Below are 21832 nucleotides of genomic sequence, written 5' to 3' on the forward strand. Positions count from 1 at the left end.
TTGTGTGTGATAATATGTGCCCCTCATGAGCGTTGGTGTCAATTTCTTTTGTGAGCATCCAACCCTCTTCATCACAACGCCTGAGGAACTTGCGCCGCACGCTTAGCACCTTCTTCCCCGTGTGGGGAGCTGTGCCCATGCGCGCGCTATTATCGGAGGTGTAAACATTTGCAAAGACAGTCCCGTGCATCCGCTTCTCTGTCTCTCTCAATCCTGCCTTTTTCAAAATGTTAACACACCATTGCAACGACCATTTGCAGACCAGAAAAAGGCAACTTTCAAAAAATAAATATATTTTTTACAAAATTTTACTGAAATCAAGTTTTTGGAGAAAAAAAATTACAAAAACATAGGGTATACTAAAAAAAAAAGAAACGGTATTTGGTACGGGAGGGTGTAAAATGTGATTGGTAAATCTTCACAAAAAAAATCGGAAGTGCCTAAGCCACCGATTTGTGGCCTAAACACACAAAGGGAAAGTTATGGGGAAACAAAAGACAAAAACTGAGCAATTTATTGAGTGGAAACCACAAATGAGCTTGGACCAGGTAGTGCTAAGCAACCCGTTCGAATTTAAAAAATTAGAAACAAGTGGGAAACATTTTCAAAAAAATGAAAGTAGCAACCGTTCTGCCAACATGTGAGAGGGAATACACTCTCGCTGCTTGCAAGTCACAATTGCTGTCGCGGCATGGTCAGGCGAAAATTTTGTTTTCCAAAATTTCGGAAACGCTACTATACTGATCGTCGAGGTCGAGCGATAAAGACCGCTTCAAAATCTCAATCAGGTAAATATTTTTGGCATTGATTTTGATCTGATTAAAGTCTATTTTGATGTTCCGTAATTTCTCAATTTCCTTCAAATTGTTGTCCAACAGGCAACTATTTTTGCAAAAATAAATATTATTGTGCATTAGGTGTACGTCCATTAATTTTACAAAATAAGTGCACGTTATGTTATGGAACAGAAAGGAAAAAGGAATCACAATGTCCTTATTTTTATTAATCACTTCATTGTGCCATTTGTTGATACCTTTTTCTTCAAACAAGTAGGGGAAATTCTTAAAAAGAATTAAAAAAATAGTAACTCCAATGCTATATATGTCTGTCTTTATACTATATATTCCCTTCAAGCAGTACGGAGACATGTATTCCTTCGTCCCAATAATCAGATCATTGTAAATCACTTTGTCTCCTTCGTTAATGAACGTCTTTTCCGTGTTGCCTGTGCATGCAGATAAGAATCTATTCTCTATCTGATTTATATAATTGTAATTAAAGGAGGTCGTTTTTTTGTTGGTCTTGTGAATCTTTATATAACTATCAGAGTAGGGAGGGTACATGACACAATTTTTTCGGTCCTCATTATTTCCCATGATTTTGTTGATGTATGTGTTATTCGAGTAGAAGTTGTTCGTCAGGAATTGGCTCCTGCGCAGCACATTGTCCTCCCTCTTTGCGACGTCCTCGCTCGCGATATATTCGCAGTTGCATGAGCTTTTTGGAAGGGCCTCGTTCACTTCCACGGAATTGGCGTGTACGCTGTTTGGGGCGAAGCTAGGTTTGGTCAAGCTGCGATTGGTGGAATATGTTTTGTCGCAGTCCCCTTTGGTGACATCCACTTTAGTGGCCTCGACCCTGTTCCCGCAGGTACCAAAATCATTCTCGTCGAAACCTTCCTTCGTGTAGCTGCCATATAAGCAGCTGTCCCCCCAGACAGGCACATCAACCTGCCCATACATGTAAACACTCATGTCAAAATCAATTATGACCAGCTTCTCGAAACCTTTGTCCTTGAACATGAGGTTGTCAAGCTTAATATCTCTATGAATAATCGAATTTGCATGCAGAGCGTTAATTCCATTCAGTAGTTGGCAAATAATATCTTTCGCCTTCTCGAAAGGAATTTCTTCTTTGGATACATATTCGACCAGGTCTGTCCCTTCACATAACTCCATGACGATGAAGAAGTGAGAAGGACTCTCCAGCACATCATAGATCTTTACTACATTATCATTATTAATCTTCTGCACAATTTTGTAAATACTTAAATATGTACTATAGCTCATAATGGAGAGTTGTTTTTCTTTATTCACACTTTTGATGGCCACGTATCTCTTGTTGTTTGTATCGAAGCATTTGTACACAAAATTCGAGGAGTTATCTTTTATCAGCTTCACCATTTTGAAGTTTTCCTTGATGTACTCGCACCTTTGTAGACACTGCACAAATTTGTTTTCGCTGTGCAAGACACAGTTCAGGTCGTTTTGATTTATGTCACTTTTTTCTCCACTCTGATATACCCATTTTTTATCCGAATCGTCTCTCCTTTTGTCGCTTTCCTTGGACGAATCGTATCTTGCGTTGTGTGTTCCACTTGTGTTGATCATCAAACAAGGATCCTTCGTTCCATAGTCATATATTTTGTGATTACCTTCTTTTCTTGTTTCCTGCCCACCCACTAGGTTACCAGGGTTTGTGTCAAAGGGCTTATCAGCATTAACCCACTCCTCGTAGCTATCATATTCAGGTAGGGTTGTCTCCCCTTCCATTTCACCAGCCTGTTCAGTTTGTTCACACTTAACATTCTCCTGCAAATACAATTGCCACATTTTAGTTCCCCCTCCTGGAGGATTTCTATTTTTCTCTACATTGCACATTTTGTAATTATTATTTCTATCGTGTACATCCTTGACACTTATTTTTTTCTTTCCCCCAATAGGGCCACACTTCGTGCTGTGCATTTTCTTAACGCGTGTTTTACCTCTACATGTAAGAAACACACGAGAGCACTTACCGGTTCGCTTTCCTTTGCGCATTGTTCTGCTTCCTAGAGCATACCCCAGCTGAACGGTGATATATATTTTGTCCTGTTTGGTTAATTCTGTTCCACCGTGCGTGCTCATGGAGCTTTTCTGTTGGTTCCCTTCGCGTCCGTTTGTATCTATCCGTATATCATCCGAAATTGTCAAGTTCAGTTTTGTGTTTTCCTGTTCCCAACCCTTTATCATACCAATGGAAGAAGGGTCTACCCTGGATTCGTCACAAAAATGAGTCCCCAAAACATTTTCATTAAAAACGGACAGACTTGCTTTATCAGTAGACAGTCCTTTGTGAGGCCCTTTAAAGAACTCTCTCCCCCTTTTACGCTTCTCAACACCGTCATTGGTTTGGTAATTCATTAGGTTGACCCTTCTACGTAATAGTGGATCAGTGGTTATAATATTCTTGCGATGACACTTCATCTCCTGTGTACCAATTCTCACAACAGACTTTCCCATCCTGCTCATAATGCAAAAAAGGGAGCTATCCACAAGATTAACGTACCTTTGACATAATTCAATTATACTATTTAAGTGTTTATTTTTCACAATTTTGTTTTTCATAATTTTGGTGATGTCTGCCTGATGGAAAGGTCCTATATTGGTCTGATCAATAAATCTTTTGCGTCTAATTTTTTCCATTTCTAGCATGTGCACAACTCGCACACTATGCTTAACCAGTTTATTGAACAGTGCCCGTGATCTCCTTTTACGGGTTTCCAAAATATGATTACTATAGAAACACTTCCTTCGGTTTATTTTCCTCATTTGCCGCTTATACAGATGGTGCAGGTCGCTCCACATGGGTGCGATGTTACGTGGTCCACTTTCCCATTTCTTAATCTCCTGCATCAAATTGATGGCCCTCTGATTCTTCCTTCGTGATAGGAAAAAACGCACAAAACAGATAACCCTCATGATATCTTTTTTTATCTGCCCAATTCGGTACTGAGCCACAAATGTGAGGTAATGCCTATCCAGTGAGTAGTTTGCATTTATGCCTTTCCGCTTGATCAAGGTCCTAAGGCACGGGGCAGATTTTCCATTCTGTTCACACACACGTACAAGAATACACGAGTATCGAGCTCCTCCCTTGCTGTGTTGATTATCCTCTGCGATGTGATGGTTCACCTTGTGGGGGTTGCTTCCTATGCAGCTATGCACATCAGCTACTTCCTCCAAGGCATCATTGTCGAATGTCTCATTTAGATATTCATTGTGATCTGAATTGAAGTTGCAAATAGGAAGGCAGCTAATGTGGAAAGACTCATCCGCATTACACTCCACCGCCGTGGTATCATCACTCACCCCAATATCTTCCTTTGATTGCACTTTTCCCAAAGCAGGTAACACCTGCTCCTCTGGATCAGTTTCGAGAAAACTACTCCTGTTGCTATCTGTGCTATTCGAATGGGTTCCCTGCAGAGCATCTGTCTCCTCTCCTCTCTCCCTGTGCACAAGTGTGTTGCGAATTCTGGCGCACCTCTTTTTTTTCCTTTTCCTCTTAACTATTTTCAGTAAATAGTTACACATAAAGCATTTATGTATCTTCATGTTATTGTGTAATATATTTTTTTTTTTTTATCAAGTTCTGAACAATTCATGTGAAAAGTGCTAAGAACTTTGTTCTTCATAATCCTAAGGTTGGGGTGAGTCAATGTCTGGGGGAAGGGAGATTAAGGTATCCTACACTTGCAAATGCAGACAAAACAGCGAAAAGGACTAGGGTAAAACGCGGAAGTGAAAAATAATACGCAACTCTGAATGTAAGTGCAAATAGGAGCCAAAATGAAAAGGTTAAATATATGCAACTAGAGAACCATGTCAAAAAAAAAAAAAAAAAATGAATGTTAATGATTATACGGAATGAGTTACTATTTTTTGTTGTGACTTGTCTTCTGCAGGGTTGTAGCTACCTGAACGGCTTCACCCGACGGATGCGCTACTCGTGATTTGTGTATGTCTTGCGCTCGTTTCACTTGTGTCTCTCCCTTTCTCTCTGTCTGTTTGTTTGTTTGCGTGCTTCGCACTGAGCAAATGAGTATGTATGCATGTACATTCGCGCGCAACAGCGTGGCACACTAACAAAAATGTGAAGCTAGCAAGATTGTAAACATGCAAAACAGCAGAATGACCAAGTCGCCAAACTGCAAGTTCCAATGGCAACGTCCTCTTCTGAAGACGTTAGTGTGAGTAACCCTCCGTTCGAGCAACGGAGCAAAATGGCGAGACGTGCGCAGCGCGTCGATGGGTGCACGTCTTACGCGCTACGTATCCTCGGTTGCAGTGTAGCGGTTTTCCCTTTATTTTTGGGCTTTTTATTTATTTTTTTTAAGATAAGGCCAATGTTAAAAATGAGAAAATATCATGTTTCCCGAGTTGCGCTTTTTTTATTTTTTAAGTTTCATTTTTATCTTTTTTATAGTTTATGCCTTTTGTTCTTAATTCTTAATTTGTGTTTTTACTGTATTTTATTTTGCTTAATTTTTTTTTTTTTTTTTTCGCGATATTGTACTTTTTCGCGCGCTTTTTACAACTTTGCAAAAATTGCCGAATTTTTCTAATTTTATTTCTACGGAAAATTAGATTTTTTCTTATTTTCCTTAAATTTACAAAAATGTAAATTTCCTATTTCTCGCGAAAAATTAAGCGAAAAAATTATTTTGTCTACGGTATTTTCATTCATAAAAGGAAAAAAAAAAAAACCTGAAAAATATACTAAAAAATATATTAAAAAAATATTCAAAAAAATACATCAAAATAAACTGCTTTAAAGTAAAATGTTAAAAAATGCGAATAAAAGTTGGTCAAGTGTGTGCCCGTAATTTATTTTCCGTTTAGCGCTTATTTTTGCTCCCTTATTGGCGAATCGTTACTCTGTTCACTTATTTTAATTTATTTTTTACAACTTTTATTGTTTTGCCTTTTTTTTCGTTAAATGCCCAATATGTAGCCGTTACACTCTCCACCTCGGGTTGCAATTAGAATTTTGCACGTAGACCAAGGGGGAAACTGCGTGAGAACAAAAAAAGGGGATACTCATTTGGCACTTAACATGCTTCACGTGTTGTACACACTATGCTCCATTGCACCGTTCTCCAAGTTTACACCATTTGCCCACTTTACAACACAGTTTGGACTTCCCCTCTTTGCACATCCACAATGCCCTTCCGCGCAATCATGTTGTAACAGTATTATAAACAAATTTGTGAGTTCAGAATTATGTTGAGGGGAGGGTACACACTTAAACAGTTTATTTATTTTATTTTTTTTTTTAATGAATGGAATGGTTGTGAATAACATAGTGAGCCCTGTACGCACACATATGCGCGCAATGCGTGCAGTAGTAAAAAAAAAAAAAAAAAAAAAAAAAAAAAATTCACACAGGGCATACAACACGTGCCGTACACGCACACACACAAAAAAAATTTGTGTACTTGTATGACCTTACAAAAATTGCAAATGTCTTAGTAGCTTACTATTTTCCCATATGGGTAGCAAAATAAGCGGTCATGAATAAGGCTAAGGTAAATGCCATTCAGGGTTACTATTTTAAAACACAAGATCTTGCGAAATGAATACCATGTGAAACACATCACATTGGGAACTCGTTTATGGTTGTATGTAACTACGATAAGGAAAAAATCTTCTGGCCTATTGAGAAAATATACGGGGACAACGGGTGGGGATAAAAAAAAAAATTAAACACAAAATAATTTAGCAATGTGAAGGAAAGGGGTGGCGGTATTCTTAGTAGTACTCGTATGCACAATTGCATGCACATGTACTCGCGCGTGTGTATCGCAATAGTGGGCCTTAAGTATACGCCTAATTTTCAACAGGCCAACACACCATTTGATCACAGCTCAAACGCACATGTATTAATGCAAACGCATACGAACACTCACAGTTGGGACAATATAACCCCCACATGATATAAACATATTCTTACCTTCATTAATGGCGTACAACAATCTGTTCCTCAGCTTTTCTTTATTTTTATAATCAGGAACTTTTAAGTAGTTCGTGCAGGTCATCACACTGGGCAAATCGTTATTGTCCTCCTTCTTCACAACTTTCATTAGAGGCCTGCGAAAGAGAGTGAGGGGTGCATAGATCAGAAAGTTGGCAAGGTGCTTAATCGTGGCACATGACAAGACGACATGTACTGATCGCATGTCACCCATTAAACACAAAAACCGAAGCGCGCCACGTGTGTTACTCACTTCAAAGCTGCAAATCCTTTATTCGGCAAGGCGGATGTTCCGGTGCAAAACTTAACAAACAGTTTTCTCTCTTCCTTGTTGAACTCCGACAATATTTCGATCAGGGTGATAAATGTAACAGAGTCGTTCGTGTACCTGGAGTGGTGGAGGGACAGGAAGAACAGAGCATTTTCGTGTGTGCACACACATGAGCAGATAACACATGCAAAAGCGGAACACATATACATGCACACACGGAGGATAATAATCACGCATGTTCGTTTTTCTTCCATTTTTTTTTGCTCCCTTACCCATGGTCCGGCTTAATATACGTCGACAGGTGCAGCTTCGTCCAGTGTTCGTCATTCTCGATATTGCTTCCGAACAGATACTCGCAAATTTCCTCTTCGTCAAAGATGTTCGTGCACACAAGGGGGGCGATCGTGCTGAAGCCGAAGCGGAAGGCCCATATCTGCGAGGGGGAAAAAGAGGTACACATGCACGTGAAGCGATGCGCAGCAAAGCGATACACACAAGCACATGAGCATACGCGTATGTACACAAATGATTGCTGAGCGCTGCTCTCGACTTTACCTGAAACTTTATCCCCTCGTACAGCGAGTACTCGATGGTTTTATTTATGAAGAGGTCCAGGTTTTCATTGTTCACTGCAATGTTGGCTCCGTTCGGGATTAGCTCAACGGGCGGGTCGCTCCCTGTAAAATTGAAAAGGGTAAAATAATGTGCATGCATATCATCGTCCAGGGCATGCCCCAACACAAGGAACAACACAGCATAAAAGGCGCAGCACTACTGCGTACGGGGGAAAGGGGCACGCTTCACCATGTCGCCCCAATGCGAATGGCCAATTACCTAATAGGGTAAAATCGAGCATCAAATCCTCCACATTTTTGTTCTCGTTTCGATACTCCAGCAGTTTATTTATGCTGTTCATGTTGACTCGGTCGATCTGCACGAGGGGGGGGGGGGGGGGGGGTGATGTAAAAACATGTCAAATGAATAGCATAACTTGAAGAGATTTTTGTATTAAGTTCCTCTCAAACGTAAATGTGCAAAGGGCTCGTCGATCACACATATCAAATGTGAATCGCTTGTTGCACATGGAGGCCACTGTTATGGCGCGCCTCGCAGAATTACCGCTTGATAGTGCTGAAACTTCGAGATGTTCACATATCCGGAGTTGTTCATAACCAGGTACCAAAACAGAGGGTGCAAATTGACATTTACATTCCTATTGTCTGTCAAAATTTTTGCACATAACTGACCCAACAATTTGAAGTACTTAAAGAGTCTATTTTCAAGAGTATCCTGTTCAATATTGGTAACCTTCTTTTTGCTCTTGTCTTGCAATTTCTTTTGAAAGTTTTCACTTAACTTTTTGCTTACATTGTTGGAGATCGGTTTGCTTGACTCATCATTAGTACCCTTCTGTTCAGCAGCATCCCCTTTGACCTTTTCATTTGCTTCATTGGATGCCTTTAAATTAATTCCCTGTGAAGACGATTTGTTTTCCATTTCGCTTATGAGTGAACTTATAATATTTTGCGCTACTGATCGGGATAAGTTTGCTTCATCGTTTAGGTTCATTTTTCTTCGTGCCTCTTGCTGTCTCCTTACTTCCATATCATTGTCTTCCTTCATAAAATGCTGCTCGAAGTCTTTAGTAAATAGCTTATATCGTTTGACGTGCACATTTTTGTTCTCCATTTCGCTCGTCTCCTTTTTCTCGTTGTTGTCAGTGACTTCCTCCTGTTGAACGTCCTGCGACAGGACATATTTCTTTTTGCTGTCTTCACTTTTCACAATTTTGGTATCCTCCTGTTTATTCGCTTTATCAAGTTTTGTTTTCTTCGCCCCGTCTTCCTTACTTTCTACACCCTTGTCCAACAACTTGCAGCAGTGCCTTTCAGCTTTCTCCTCCTTCACCGAAACGTTGCTTACGTTTCTTGAGCTGCTCGCTACATCGGACACGTTCGTCGATTTGTTTGGCGCCGTACCGATTGGCGAATCTTTTATTTCGCTAAATTTAGACGCACGCTGGTTCTTACTGCCTGACCTCTTGTCCGTTTTCTTTTTCCTCAAATTGTTCTTTCGTGTATTTTCCGTCTCGTCTTCCGATTCGGACTTTTTGTCTTCCTCCGATTGGGGAGCGCCACGTTGTGCATCTTTAGCCTTTTTGGCTGTGCTACTCGGTGTATCCACACGGGGGGCAATTCCTTCAATATCGTGGCTTACTTCCACCCCAACGTGGTCAACCACAGCTGCACCCTCCTCGGCAACGTCTTCCTGCGCCTGTTTCATTTGTACGCATTCTGAGTTTTCCACCGATGGTGATCCCCCCTTCGCATCCACCATCTTCCTCTCACTCATCATACTCTTCTTCTTACTCTCCTCCTCCTGCTTTTCACTCGAGCCTACGTAACACCTAATCCTTTTCTTTTTATTTTTCTCAGAGTTAATATATTCCTCTTCCCCCAACTTAATTATGCTCTCCATTCTGACGTCAAAAGTGGGGTTCTTTTTGTACGAACATGCGCTGCTCGTTGCGGGGGTTGTTTTCTTTACACTTGAGTCGGCCTTATCGCTTCGGTGACTCTCACCATAGGTGTTGTTTTCCCCAAGTGCATCATCCACATCCTCATCCTCCTCATAATCATCATCGTCCTCCTCCGCTTGGTCATGATCGCTCTTGATGTACTTTTTCTTCTGTTTGCTTCTCGCCTTGGTTACGTCACTGTCGGCGAATAGTTGGTCATCCCCCTTTTTGTTCTTCTCACTTAGGGCTTTTTCCTGTTCATTTTTTTTCTTGTTTCTCCTGCTGGTACTGCTGGTATTACATACGTTGGTTGCATCTCCCCCGGTAGGTGCATTATTCTTTTTCTTGTTCTCATTTTTTTTACCACCCTTTTTAGTATGCTCAGAATACTTCTTCCCCTTTTTGTACTTCAATTTGTTTCCCAGGAATTCCATTTCGGACAAGTCTTCGTACTTCCCGAAGCTGTTACCTTCACTGGTAAATACATTCGAATTCATGGAGTACAGAAAATGGTTAATTAAGCTGTTCACCGAGTGGTAGCTGCTTCCGTTTGCACCATCGCTAATCACATTTATGCGTTTGTTTAGTGATGACGACGATGCGTGACTTGGGTTAGCATTTTGCAAATGGTACCCCTTGCTATTGATGCTACCAAGGTGGTTGGCATACGCGTAGTAATTATTTCCTCCAGTGTGAGCACCTCCATTTATGTTACTTGCGCTGCTCGAGCCACTGTTCAGCCCCATCAGCTCGGAACTCTTTGGCTTCCTCAATAAATTGAAGTCGAAATTATTTAAATCAATTTTATACGAAAGAGGAAACAAGTAAGTATCTTCCAATTTGAACAGCTTCAATTTTTCCTTCTTTAACTCCTCTATCACTTCATTGTAGAACTCTAGGGAAGGCCCTAACCCTGTGCCCTCCTCATTGAAAAACTCTATATCCAAATATGATGGAGTAATAAAATTTGAATTGATAAAATGCATATGATTAAATATACGGAAGGACGAGTCGACCATCTTGTTTCTGTGTAATTTAATCTTCGTCCTTGGTAACGTTAACGTTGTATTATCGGACAAAAAATAAAACAGCTTTTTCTTATCACAATTATATGTGTAATTTGCACAAACGGAAAGTAGATGCTCCTCTGTCAGGGACTTATTACCAAAACTTATTTTGTCGTTGAACTTTTCCACCACTTCTTTTATCTTCTGCTTGTAATTATATAAGCCTCTATAATTTCCAAAGTAAACTACTTCAAAAAATAATAGCCTTATGTCAATGTCCACCACAAAATTGAAGAGGTAAAAAATCTTATATACCCATGAAGGGATCTTTTCACTGAAGAGGAAGACAGGATTATTCAAGTAGTACATCACCTTGTTGTTAATGCTGTTCAGGATGAAGCACTTTTTCTTTATATCTTTTATGCCCACTACGGGATTCTTTTCTTCATTCGGAACATTTCCTTCACTTTGCGTATGTGCTCCTTCCGTTTCCTTTTCTAAAAACGTTTCCTCCAGCATGCTATTCATCTCTTTTATCGTTTCCTCGTTCAACATACTGTTGCCACTTAATTCGAAATTCCGCACATTGCACATGGAATTACCACCGGCCTTGTTACTCATGTAAAAAGTCAGTAACGTTGGAATATCACACATATTAAAATGTCTACACAGCAAGTAAAGAAACTTGAAAAACATAAAATTGTATATGTTCTGTAGAAAAATATCCTTATCTTCATGTCGTGCTTGTCGACATTTTCCCTTCGATGTTTGTCCTGAAGAACTACTCATTTTGCGGGCCAATCGATCTTCCCTTCGAGATCCACAACCCCGTCCCGTGGAACGGGAGGAAATTTCGTCCCTTCTCATAATTTCGCTGTACATAGGCATATAGTTAAATAGGAGATACTGGTCCTCCTCATTGGGGATAATGTCATTCTGGTGATTACTCTCTTTTCCATCTCCCGTTATTATGGTGTCCTCGTTTGTAGCTCTACCCATACGGTGCTTCACATATAGGGACCTTTCCCTTTCTCTGTTCCTATGAATTTTATCCACGAGGTTTTCCCTTCGCGATGCACTACTCTCCTTCATATCATCCTCGCCCTGATGCACCAGAAAGTGAATGTTGTGTAGATGCGTGCTTAACATCACGTCCTTATTAATGTAATGGTCTTCCAAGAAAACCAGCTCGGTCACCTTCCTCATTTCTGTTTTTAAAAAAGATGAAAGGTACATCGAATCGCTCTCCACGCAATTTCTCTGCGACAGGAAAATATTCAACTCTTTCTTTCTGTAGTGCTCCTTCAGGTAGTCTATCAAGAAGGAAGGCTTATCTTCCCCCTCCGAGAGGTGCTTCTCGTAGGACATCATCTGGTCCACATCATACTCGTCTTCGTAGTATTGCCCATCTGTGAGGTCCACGCTATTCGCACCTGCACTTATGCCAGCAGCTGCATCCTTACTCAACTTCTCCCTTGCTTCCGAATCATCCTCCTTCCCATCGTGGGTCACTTGTTCACTCCTTGTCGCGTAATCAGTATGGTCCCCCTTCAACATAGAGAAGAAGCTCTTTTTGAGGGGTTCCTCCGCATTCCTCGCACCACCTGACACATCATCTGCGTTGTACAAATTTTTAACCAAATCGAAGGAAATGCTAAAAAAATTAAACTTATCACTAACAATTCTACAGTTTAACGGAGTTTCAATGCTGGATTTAATTTTCCTAAAGGTAATGGGATCTACATAGCTGTGAAGGTCGCCCTGGTCATCTCCCCTTTCGCATAACTTCCTCCTCGTTTCCTCACTCAGCTCAGCTACACTGTTGTTCGATTTCTTTTTCTTCGACACAATGTGTATATTGCCTTGACCGCTAAAATCATCCACTAAACAATTCATGTAAGAAGGTTCATTTTGCTTTCTCGTTTTAATCACCTTGAAATTTATACTATGAGTGTTGTTGGTGTTGTGAGTGGGATATGCATCACCTGAGTACAGGCAACGGCCAAAAGAATAATTCTCCGAAGCGGAGCTTCTATCTCCATGCCCATTCCATAGGTACCTTATTTGACTTTTCATCTGTCCATAATGGATAGGAAGTAACTCTACAACATCGTTGTACACATAAAAATTATCCGTATTGTAAAAAATATTTTCTTCATTGAGGCAAGCTGAATTTCTGTTCATATAATACAGATCGTTCAGTTTTGTCAGATACTCGGAAAGGCAGAAATCGTTATGTACATCAACACCGTTAACTGACAGGAGCACCAAGTCTTCCTCCTTCGAGTAGTACTTTGCATTGGCATTTTTGTTGCTCCTGTTTAAATTTTTTCTTATGTAGTTTTCCATCTTATTAAGCGAATCAAATATGTTGAAGGTCGCATGGAGGTTCTTTGGCTTATCTTGGTAGTTCCTTCCGAAGAAGAGCAGCCTGTGGGCGATGTCCTTAGTGTAGGCATTTCTGTTGGGGACTACGCCTCTAGGACTTCTTTGCAATTTTAGGCTTCCTCCTCCGATGCCCGCGTTGTTTTGCTTCGCCTCATCCTTTATGACTTCCACCGATATGTTGTCTTTCCTTGAATTCGTGACCTCCTCCTTGGCAATTCTACATTCGGACAAATGTTGCTTTCCCTGCGAAGTTAACTCGTTCAATGCCGTAGACTCGTTTGCTTCACTTTCTGCACTCATTTCTGGTGAGCCCACATTCATCTTCTCCAAGCACAGCGAGATGGGCAGGCCTTCATTGAGGGAACTAAAAATTGACACGTTGTCCACGTAGAGACCATTTCTCCTCAAATGCACAGGGAAGTGACAGTTGTAGTTATTATATATGCTCTTGTTTTTCTTTTTATCACATACTGTACTGTCATTATAATCATAAAATAAATTTTCGTAAAAGGAATCCTTCGGGATGTAGTCAAAGTGTCTGTAATTACTTCCTGTGAAATAATCAAATAGAGTATTATGTCCCTTTTTGCTTCCTTCCCATTTGTTTTTTTTCTTTTTCTTTTCTTTATTTGCCCTGTCGCTAAACATAGGGGAGGCTGTGTCCATCATTTCTTCTCCTTCTCCTGCTGCGTTGCTGCCCACCTGGTTGACATTTCCCACTCCTTGATTTTTCGTTTCGTCAGGTTTCTTTTCACTTATGATTTCCACTTCTTTGGAGATCTCCTTTAAGACGTCTATGATGGGTATCACGGCGTTGCCCCGATTTGCTTCCCGCGATCGGAGCGCCCTATCTGTGTTTTGTGCGTCATTCGCCTCATCTGCTTCGCCCATCTGGAACTCCCTCTGGATATTCTCTATTATGCGCATCTTTTCGGAACTCATGTCACAATCGACCTCCTCTTGATCCCCCTGGGCCGTGTTCTCCTTCTTCACCTCACGGTTTTCCTCATTTGTCATGCCCCCCGCAGCATCAGCCGCATCACCTACTGTACCCTCTTTACAATGTGACGAATCCGCATTTTTCTTCTTCTGGTCAGAAACTTCGGTAAGGTCACATTTGCTACTAGCCCCAACGTTGTCCTCGTCTTTCCCCTTTTTCCTTCTCTGCTTGAGAGATTTAATAAGAGCATCATTGTTGTTCTTCCTGTACTTGGGGCTAAAGAGCGCACTCAGGTTGTCGCTTTTTAGCGAAGGGAAATCATCATAATGTTTGGTCCAGGAATCCACGTTACTACTTCCTCGGTGATAACAAAAATCGGGTTTTTCTAAAGGCATGATTCCCGCGTCCTGTTTTTTCTCAGCACCATAGATCCTGCTGCTGGTAGAAGCTTTCCTACTCTCTTTGAAAAAGTAGATGGGCAAATTGTCATATACGTTTAGACACTCCCTTGTTAACCGAATGAGTAGCGAACACTTTGTAAAGGACAGGTTATTCATAATTAGGTAGTAGTGGTAGGAGTCAAAAATATCCGTCACTACTGCTTTCATTTTGTCCAGTTGCACTTGATCAATCTCGTCGATTATTTGGTTTGCCCCCAGTTCGTAAAATATTCCATATAACGTTTTCACGCTGTTCAAAAATAACCCCTGCACCACTTCTCCCTTTTTGTTATTATTGCTAAACAGAAGGGCATATAAAAAGATGTACAGCCTAACATTTCTATCGATGCTTTTTAGCAGATTTAGAACGTTTCTCCGGTTTATGTCGCCGCATTGGAGGGAGCTTCCCTTACACTGCACGTCGTCATTCCCTTTCTTCTCCATTTTACTCTGCCCATCCTGATAAAACAACTTTTGGAACAAAAAAAAATACAAGCGCTTTGCCACATTGTACTGGTAGAAATAGATGGAAGCGTCTTCCCCCATAGAGGATAGGTGACCAAACAAATTAAGCAAATAGCAGTAACTCAAAACGATGCCATTGTAACATGTGCGCTCATCAACAATCAGATGACTTAAACGTATGGGTTCGCCGCCATTCTCCATCTTGTTCTTCTCCTTGGACAACTTCAAATTTTCGTAGTTCAAAAAGATCACCTCAAATTCGAGAGAAATATTCTTCATTTCTCTTTCCCGATTGAAAAATAGGAAGTTGCTCTTCTCACAGCGGCCCTTTGCAAAACCATTGCTTCTTCCTCCCTTGTACAGCTCGTAAAAGTAGCAAAACATAATATTGTAAATTTCCTGGTTGGGACACATATAATTATTCCCACCGGTAGAATACATATCGTCCATTTTCTTTTGCAAAATTTTGCTAATGATGTTGTTCAGCACGTGTAGGTGGGATCCGTGGTCGTAGGATAACATGGGCAGCACATGGGTAGTGCCTTCACAAAGTGCATAGCCGTTGCCATTAACACAAGCTGCATTTTCCCCCTTCAAACACGCGAACACCGAATTGGTGCCAATGCGTGCTGCAAAATGCTCCACAATTCTACACATGATAATTCCACTAATGATTGAAGACTCGGAGAGGTTGCTCAAAACGAGTTTCCTGATAAAGGCACACGTTTCCTTGTGGTACAAGAACATATACTCAAGGCAGCTGATAAACTCCGCACTGTCACCCAGGGTCGACGATATTTGATACATCGAAATGAAAACAGACAGAGTGATAACTACGCACAAATATTTGATGTCGAAATAGACTGTCTGCGCGTGTATTTTATAAACACTTGGGATTATCACCTTTATTAGGGTTGCGAGGTGGTTAAAATGGTTTCTGTAAAAATCTAGCTTGTGCTTCTTCACGCTTACGGGAAAGGTGTTCGGCATGTATCCACCGTGCTGGGGGTCGGGGGGGAAAAATCCATCGTCACTCGAGTCCACCTCAACGTTGTTCTTGCCGTCCTCTACGCCTTTGTCCTGGGGTTTGCCTCGATTCACGAACGACTCGCCACTTAGATTCGTCCCCATGTCGTAGTCATAAATCACCAACCCGTTGTATGTACACATGGGCAAAAAGGAGTAAAGCGTAAACAAAAGGTACAGGGTTAAAAAGTTATTACTCTGGTACTTCTCATTTTGAAAAAACTCGCTGAATTTGCCCAGGAATTCACTGTTGCAAAAATCCTCCAATATTTTATCACTGTAGTGCACCAAAATGGAAATAATGTAAAAGGTTTCCATAAAGGCATACAAATTATCCTCAATTTGACACTCTATCAGCAACTTAATGATATTATTTCTAATGTTAATGCTGTATATGCTCTCTATCTCCGCGCAGAGCTTGAAGTGGGTGATTTCGTTGCTGTTCAGATGGATCATATGCTGAAGCAGCTTGTTTTGATGGTACACATAGGTGGAATTTTTCGTTTCGTCCTTGCCCGGGAACGTGCACTCCAATTTGGGGGAATCTTTACCCCCATCCTCCGCGCCATGAGAGGTAGTTTCCCTCGTAGGCTTCTTCGAACTTCTACCCTTTGATCTGCTAACAGAGTCAGGGTCTCTCAAAAAGGAACTCAAAAAACTGACATTCTCGTTCGACTTGTTATTTTTACAGTTGGTGCTATCGGATAATTGGTCATCCAAAATGTACACATCTTCGTCCTTTATCTGCTCACTCTTGGCACCTTTTCTATTTCTGTCTTGGCCCTTATTGTTGCTGTCCTTCGGGTCGCTCCCCCTTCTGTCGTATGCACAGCTGATGAGGTTTTCATCTTTCTTTAACTTGCTGCTCTTTTCCATCTCTCCCTTTGATTTCCCCCTTTTGTCTTCTCCCTCTTCCTCCACCTCTTCATGTTCGGTACCCTCTCCAACTTCGACAATCTGGGGCACTTCTCCAGCTTCATCAGTCTCTTCACCTTCATCCACTTGCTCTTTCATGGAATTTTTGACCTTCTTCTTGCTCTTCTTATTAGTTGAGCTTTCCTTCTTCTTTTTCACCTCCTTGTTAGATTTTCCTCCGACCCGGTGTTCACAGTTGGTGTCATCCTCGGCGTCGTTGCTTCTTTTCTTGTGAAAGTCACTCGTTTGCTCTTCATCCGATATTTCGATTACTTCCCCTTCGCGGGGATCATCCCCTGTTTGTTTCCTTGCCCTTCTGCTCTTCACACATGGGGTACCAGTTGACTCATTCAGTTTCCCTTTTCCCTTTGCACCAGAGCTGCCCTCCTTGTCATATTTTTTTTTCTTCTTTTTGTCAGTTTTCTCCATTAGCTTACTCAGGTAAGAAGCTTCCTTGGAATTTTTTCTACACGCCGATGATCCACCCCCTTTTGTACCTCCAATACTATCGGTAACAGAACGTCTGACTTTCCTCCTCAGTTTATTCTCTTCCTCCAACCGAACGGTGATCATTTTGTCAAGTAGAGACCTCCAAAGGGTACATATAATGTTTAGTATATGAATATAATTGAAGTGAAAGAAATTTGTAAAAATGGAACAGTAGGGAGTTATATATTTCGTTATGTGCTTGTGTTTGTTAATATTGTTAATCATCTGGATGATACAGAAGAAGATTTTTTTCTGGATGTTGACATTATAAAAGTCTATATGCATTAACATATATTTTATACTTTTTTTCTTCAAAATAAGCATAGGATCTTTCTCTACTAATTTTTCGAATATGTTTAAAATAACTTCCGCTACATCGATGTATTCAATGTCATTCAATTTTCTGTTTAGGATGTTTACCCCGTCTTTGTTGTTAATTACATACCTTATGGTTTGAGGGTATATATCCAGGATGGCATATATACAGCACGTGGCTGTGTAAATGATGTTAATATATTTTACATCTATTGCGCATGCATCGTTCATAAAATCCTGTTCATTCTCATCTGTGATACTTGATTCACTTGATAGACTGGATGGGTCACTCGAATTACTCGAGTAGGAGAAGAAGTCAATGCTTTCATCTTCAGAGTTTATTATGATTTCTTGTTTCACACCTCCTCTGCTTGCTTTCTTTTTTGTTTCTTCCCCCTTTGGCTTGGCACCTTGCAAGGCCTTCTTCGCACCTTTAGCCTTCTCCCGGTTGGCTCCCTTGTTAGTGCGTTGGTTTAACCTTTGATTGATGCGCTGACTGGCTCGTTTACTGGCCCGTTTACTGGCGTGTCCACTCTCGCGCTTATTTGTGCCTTCGCTGTTGCTTTTGTTGCTTCCCTTGCTCTTGTCCGCTTTGGTCACGTCTTTCCGCTTCTTCTTCTTTTTCCCTCTTGTATTACCATCACTGGGAGCAAATTCGCTGCCTCCTCCATCGTCGTCGCCAACTTCGTCCACCTCCTGCGCTTCATCCACCTCTTCCACCCCATTGTCGTCGATCTGATCTCCCTCCTCGTCATAATCCTCATCATCCTCGTAGTCCTCCTCATCAACCACCTCGTCGTCTTCTTCCCCATCATCCTCCACTTCCTCCTCTTCGTCCTCCTCTTCATCAAAATCGGACGCATAAACTCCTATACGTTCCTGTATTATCTTAAAAAAGCTGTTGAGACCGGTATTCACCGTGTCCTTAATTTTGTCTGAGCCGATATTTTTAGCACTCCCTGTACCCTTGGCCTTTTTCTTATTGTCACTTTTGCCACTGTTGCTGTTCCTTCCATATGCAGTGTTGTAATTCATGTGTGGCTTATTAATCACATGGATCAGCACGTTGATGTATTCTTCCATCTGGGAAACGGACAACCCGCCATCTGCAGACAGGTTCAGCTGTTCATAAAGGTCATTCAGGGCAGCTAGCTGTGAAGGAGAAAGAAAAAAAAAAAAAAAGTGAGGAATGAAGAATAAAAAGTGCAGAACGTGGCTCCAAATGAACCTTCGTTTAGGCGTGGTAGGGGCGAGAACTGATATGCACAAAAAAACGTCATTGTGATATTTTTTCGTTTTTATATTTACACAGGCACATAACATGTACACACATGTACAGATCTGCCTGTCCGCTGTTGCAAAACACATCACAAACGGGGACGAAAAAGAAAAGTCATGTGTGTCATCAAGCAGGCTTGCACATGTTGAGCAAAATCAAATGCAAAATATTACCTTTTCCGATTCTTCTCCATTTTTTATACTATTCAATATATATGAATGATGCATATTCTCATAAACTAAATATTTCTTCATTTTGACTTTTTACATCCTAAGGTTACATGGCTGTGTGTCTTCTCCTCCACTCTCTTCGTGCAGAAAAGACGTTAAGTTGCGCTTCCTCAAAACGCAGCGCGCAGATGTGTGCTTAGGATGAGTACGAAGCGTGAAGGAAGCGCTATTCAAAGGAGAAGCTACTCAGCATAAAGGTAAAACCTTGTACACACTGCTGTGCAGGCAAAACAAGAAATGGACAACTGCGTAATGCTTGCGCATTGGTATAGCATTAACGAGATTTTTTTATTTACACTTGAAAGGAAAATATATTCTTACAAAATTAAAATATAAATATATGCATACATATATATACAATTGGCGAACGCGCTAAAATGTATGACGCCGGGGGCACCACGAGACATTAGCGAGTATAAACAAAGATAGTGTGCTTGCGCTTACTCGCACGCAATATGTGCCCAGGATGCACAAAAAAAAAAAATGTGTACAAAGGTTTCAAAAGAGATGAAATAAAAAAATATTTCATTCTTTCAAAGGGGGCACTGGATCACATGACGCGTGTGGGTAGTTCTTGCGTGATGACAGCTGGTTCGGTTCAGCTCGGTACGCGTGGCAGGGCACGCACACCAGGATGAGCGTGATTGGGTAAGCGTGGTTGGGCGCGTGTAGCTCGGTGCACGCGCCTGGTCTGGTTCTCACTACAAGGTCAATATACTACAAAGTGAATATGCTACAGGGCGAATGCCCATAAGCAAAAGTGGCAACGGGATGGTGTCCCAGTGCGAACGCTGCAGGCCTATTCGTGCCCGGGATAACCCAAATTTTAAACAAGAAAAAAATGAGCGCTGAAGAAAACAGTTGCTCTGCTATTGTACATAAGTTTACTTATCATTAACATGAAAATGTAATAACAGCACAACATTCATATGAAAGAAATACAAATTAAACACTTATTTACGCTTTCTGCGTTATTTTTCCCGCTTGCAGGAAACAAAAGCGCAATAAAAATTTATAACATGATAAATTGCGGATTTTCTGTGCCCTTTGCTTTTTCGTTGTCGCGCACGTAAGATTTGCCTTCGCTTAGGGTTTCTGCTTTGCTTCGCTAACGTTTTTGTTTTCCGTTCGCAAATTTTTTTTTTTTTTTTTTTTTTTTTTTTTTCCTTTCGCTAACTTTTTTCGTTTCCTCCTTTTTACTTTTCTTTTTTTTTTTTTTTTGTGATTATCAGTCCTCCAAACTTTGCAGTGTACAATTTAGTGAGCGATCCCTTGTACGAGCGCCCAAAATAATCAAGTACGCCAAGGCATTTACGCGCATGAGTTATGAACATAACACGTGTTTTATATATGCATACAAATACGTACGTACATATGTATACATATATATACATTTATATATGTATATATTTATACATAAATAACGTATGCATACGTATGCGCTTGTATGCTCGCATGAAGGCCGAAACATACAGTACACGTATGTATTCCCCCGTATGTATAAGCATGTGAGAGGCAATGTGGTCAATAAAAGAGAAAATACATTCTTATGACGCGCACCAGTTTCCATATGCTTATGCGCAGGTTTTGCTTGTGCCTGGCGTATTCTGGAAAATTAATTCCCGTGGCATACACCTATCTTACTGCAAATGCTCGCGAGCGACCAGGGCCTGTATGAAAAACTGCTGTGTCTGTGGAAACACGTGGGGGGGAGGCACGCTGAGGCACGCCTTAAAATTATGAAAGAAAAAAAAAACAGGAATGATACACGCATGTGCGCGCATGTATATGTATATATATTTACATGCGTATGCGCCCACGCTCCAATATTCGGCGAGCATTTATTTACTGCTACGCCAAGGGGTGGAAGGAGAACGCCGGAGGACTCTTCACATGTTCCGTGCCGACATTCGCATTTTCCCCAGAAAAATATGCCACTTCAAAAAATTACGAGCAGTCCCTTCGTTCTATAAAATAATAAAACAAGGTTTATATAAACGCGTCATACAAGGGGAAAAAAAAAAGCTTATAAGTTTTTTACATTAGGTGTAAGTCTCGCATATTTTTTTTTTTTGGCACAATTCCAAGCACTCGTAATTACACATGGCGTGTACTTCATCATACGCACAATACTCATGTACACGTTTGTACACATGCGTACCTCCGTGAGAGGACATACATTTTGTATTCCATACGAGAATTAGGCCAATGCTTTATATTACACCAATGAAAGAACCCCTAAAATTGTGGAACAGGTCTTAATAGCTCAATGTTTATTCTACCTTTAAAAAATCCCCATAATTACATGCTTCAGATGAAGCCTGACAAAAAGTTCATGACGACTTTGTAATATATGAACAGAGCAAAAAATATTTCTCCCAAGGGTTAACAACCCTTTCCTATATGGCTATAACAATGTGTGATGGATAAGGGCAGACGTTGTAAAATAATATAAGCCCTCGTATAAATGATTAACAAAATTGTTAACTTGCCTGCCACCCCTAGCACACAATGTGCGTCCTCTTCTGATACATGAGTGCATAATATAAGAAAGTTGTGTGAAATATGTCACTATGTGCTTATCCAAATGGGGGGCATTCCGGAAGGAAGCAAAGGTACACAGTATCACGGCTAGATGCTTCCCCGAAATGAGCACAAGGGTAAGGACTGATATGCGTTATCTGTGCCCTATGACTGCTCTACCCCTGCGCTACCCGTTCGTATAGTTATCCAGTGTGAAACGCGCAAGAATAC

The 21832-nt window shown here is 40.9% G+C and overlaps 2 protein-coding genes across 2 annotated transcripts; both read right to left on the reverse strand.

Annotated features, from left to right (window-relative positions):
* Positions 1 to 695: 695 nt before the first annotated feature.
* AK88_00967 (serine/threonine protein kinase) lies at positions 696 to 4376 on the reverse strand (the record flags this gene model as incomplete). Its single annotated transcript, XM_012478609.1, has 1 exon — positions 696 to 4376. The coding sequence occupies one exon, from the start codon at positions 4374 to 4376 to the stop codon at positions 696 to 698; it is 3681 nt and encodes a 1226-aa protein (XP_012334032.1).
* Positions 4377 to 6289: 1913 nt separating this feature from the next.
* On the reverse strand, positions 6290 to 19102 carry AK88_00968 (uncharacterized protein; the record flags this gene model as incomplete). The annotated part of the gene is made up of 8 exons (XM_012478610.1): positions 6290 to 6471; positions 6775 to 6911; positions 7049 to 7183; positions 7339 to 7499; positions 7622 to 7743; positions 7901 to 7997; positions 8186 to 18721; positions 19022 to 19102. 8 exons carry the CDS (start codon positions 19100 to 19102, stop codon positions 6290 to 6292), a joined length of 11451 nt encoding a protein of 3816 aa, XP_012334033.1.
* Positions 19103 to 21832: the final 2730 nt, after the last annotated feature.

Source organism: Plasmodium fragile, assembly GCF_000956335.1.
Source record: "Plasmodium fragile strain nilgiri unplaced genomic scaffold supercont1.8, whole genome shotgun sequence".
Classification (NCBI taxonomy): domain Eukaryota; phylum Apicomplexa; class Aconoidasida; order Haemosporida; family Plasmodiidae; genus Plasmodium; species Plasmodium fragile.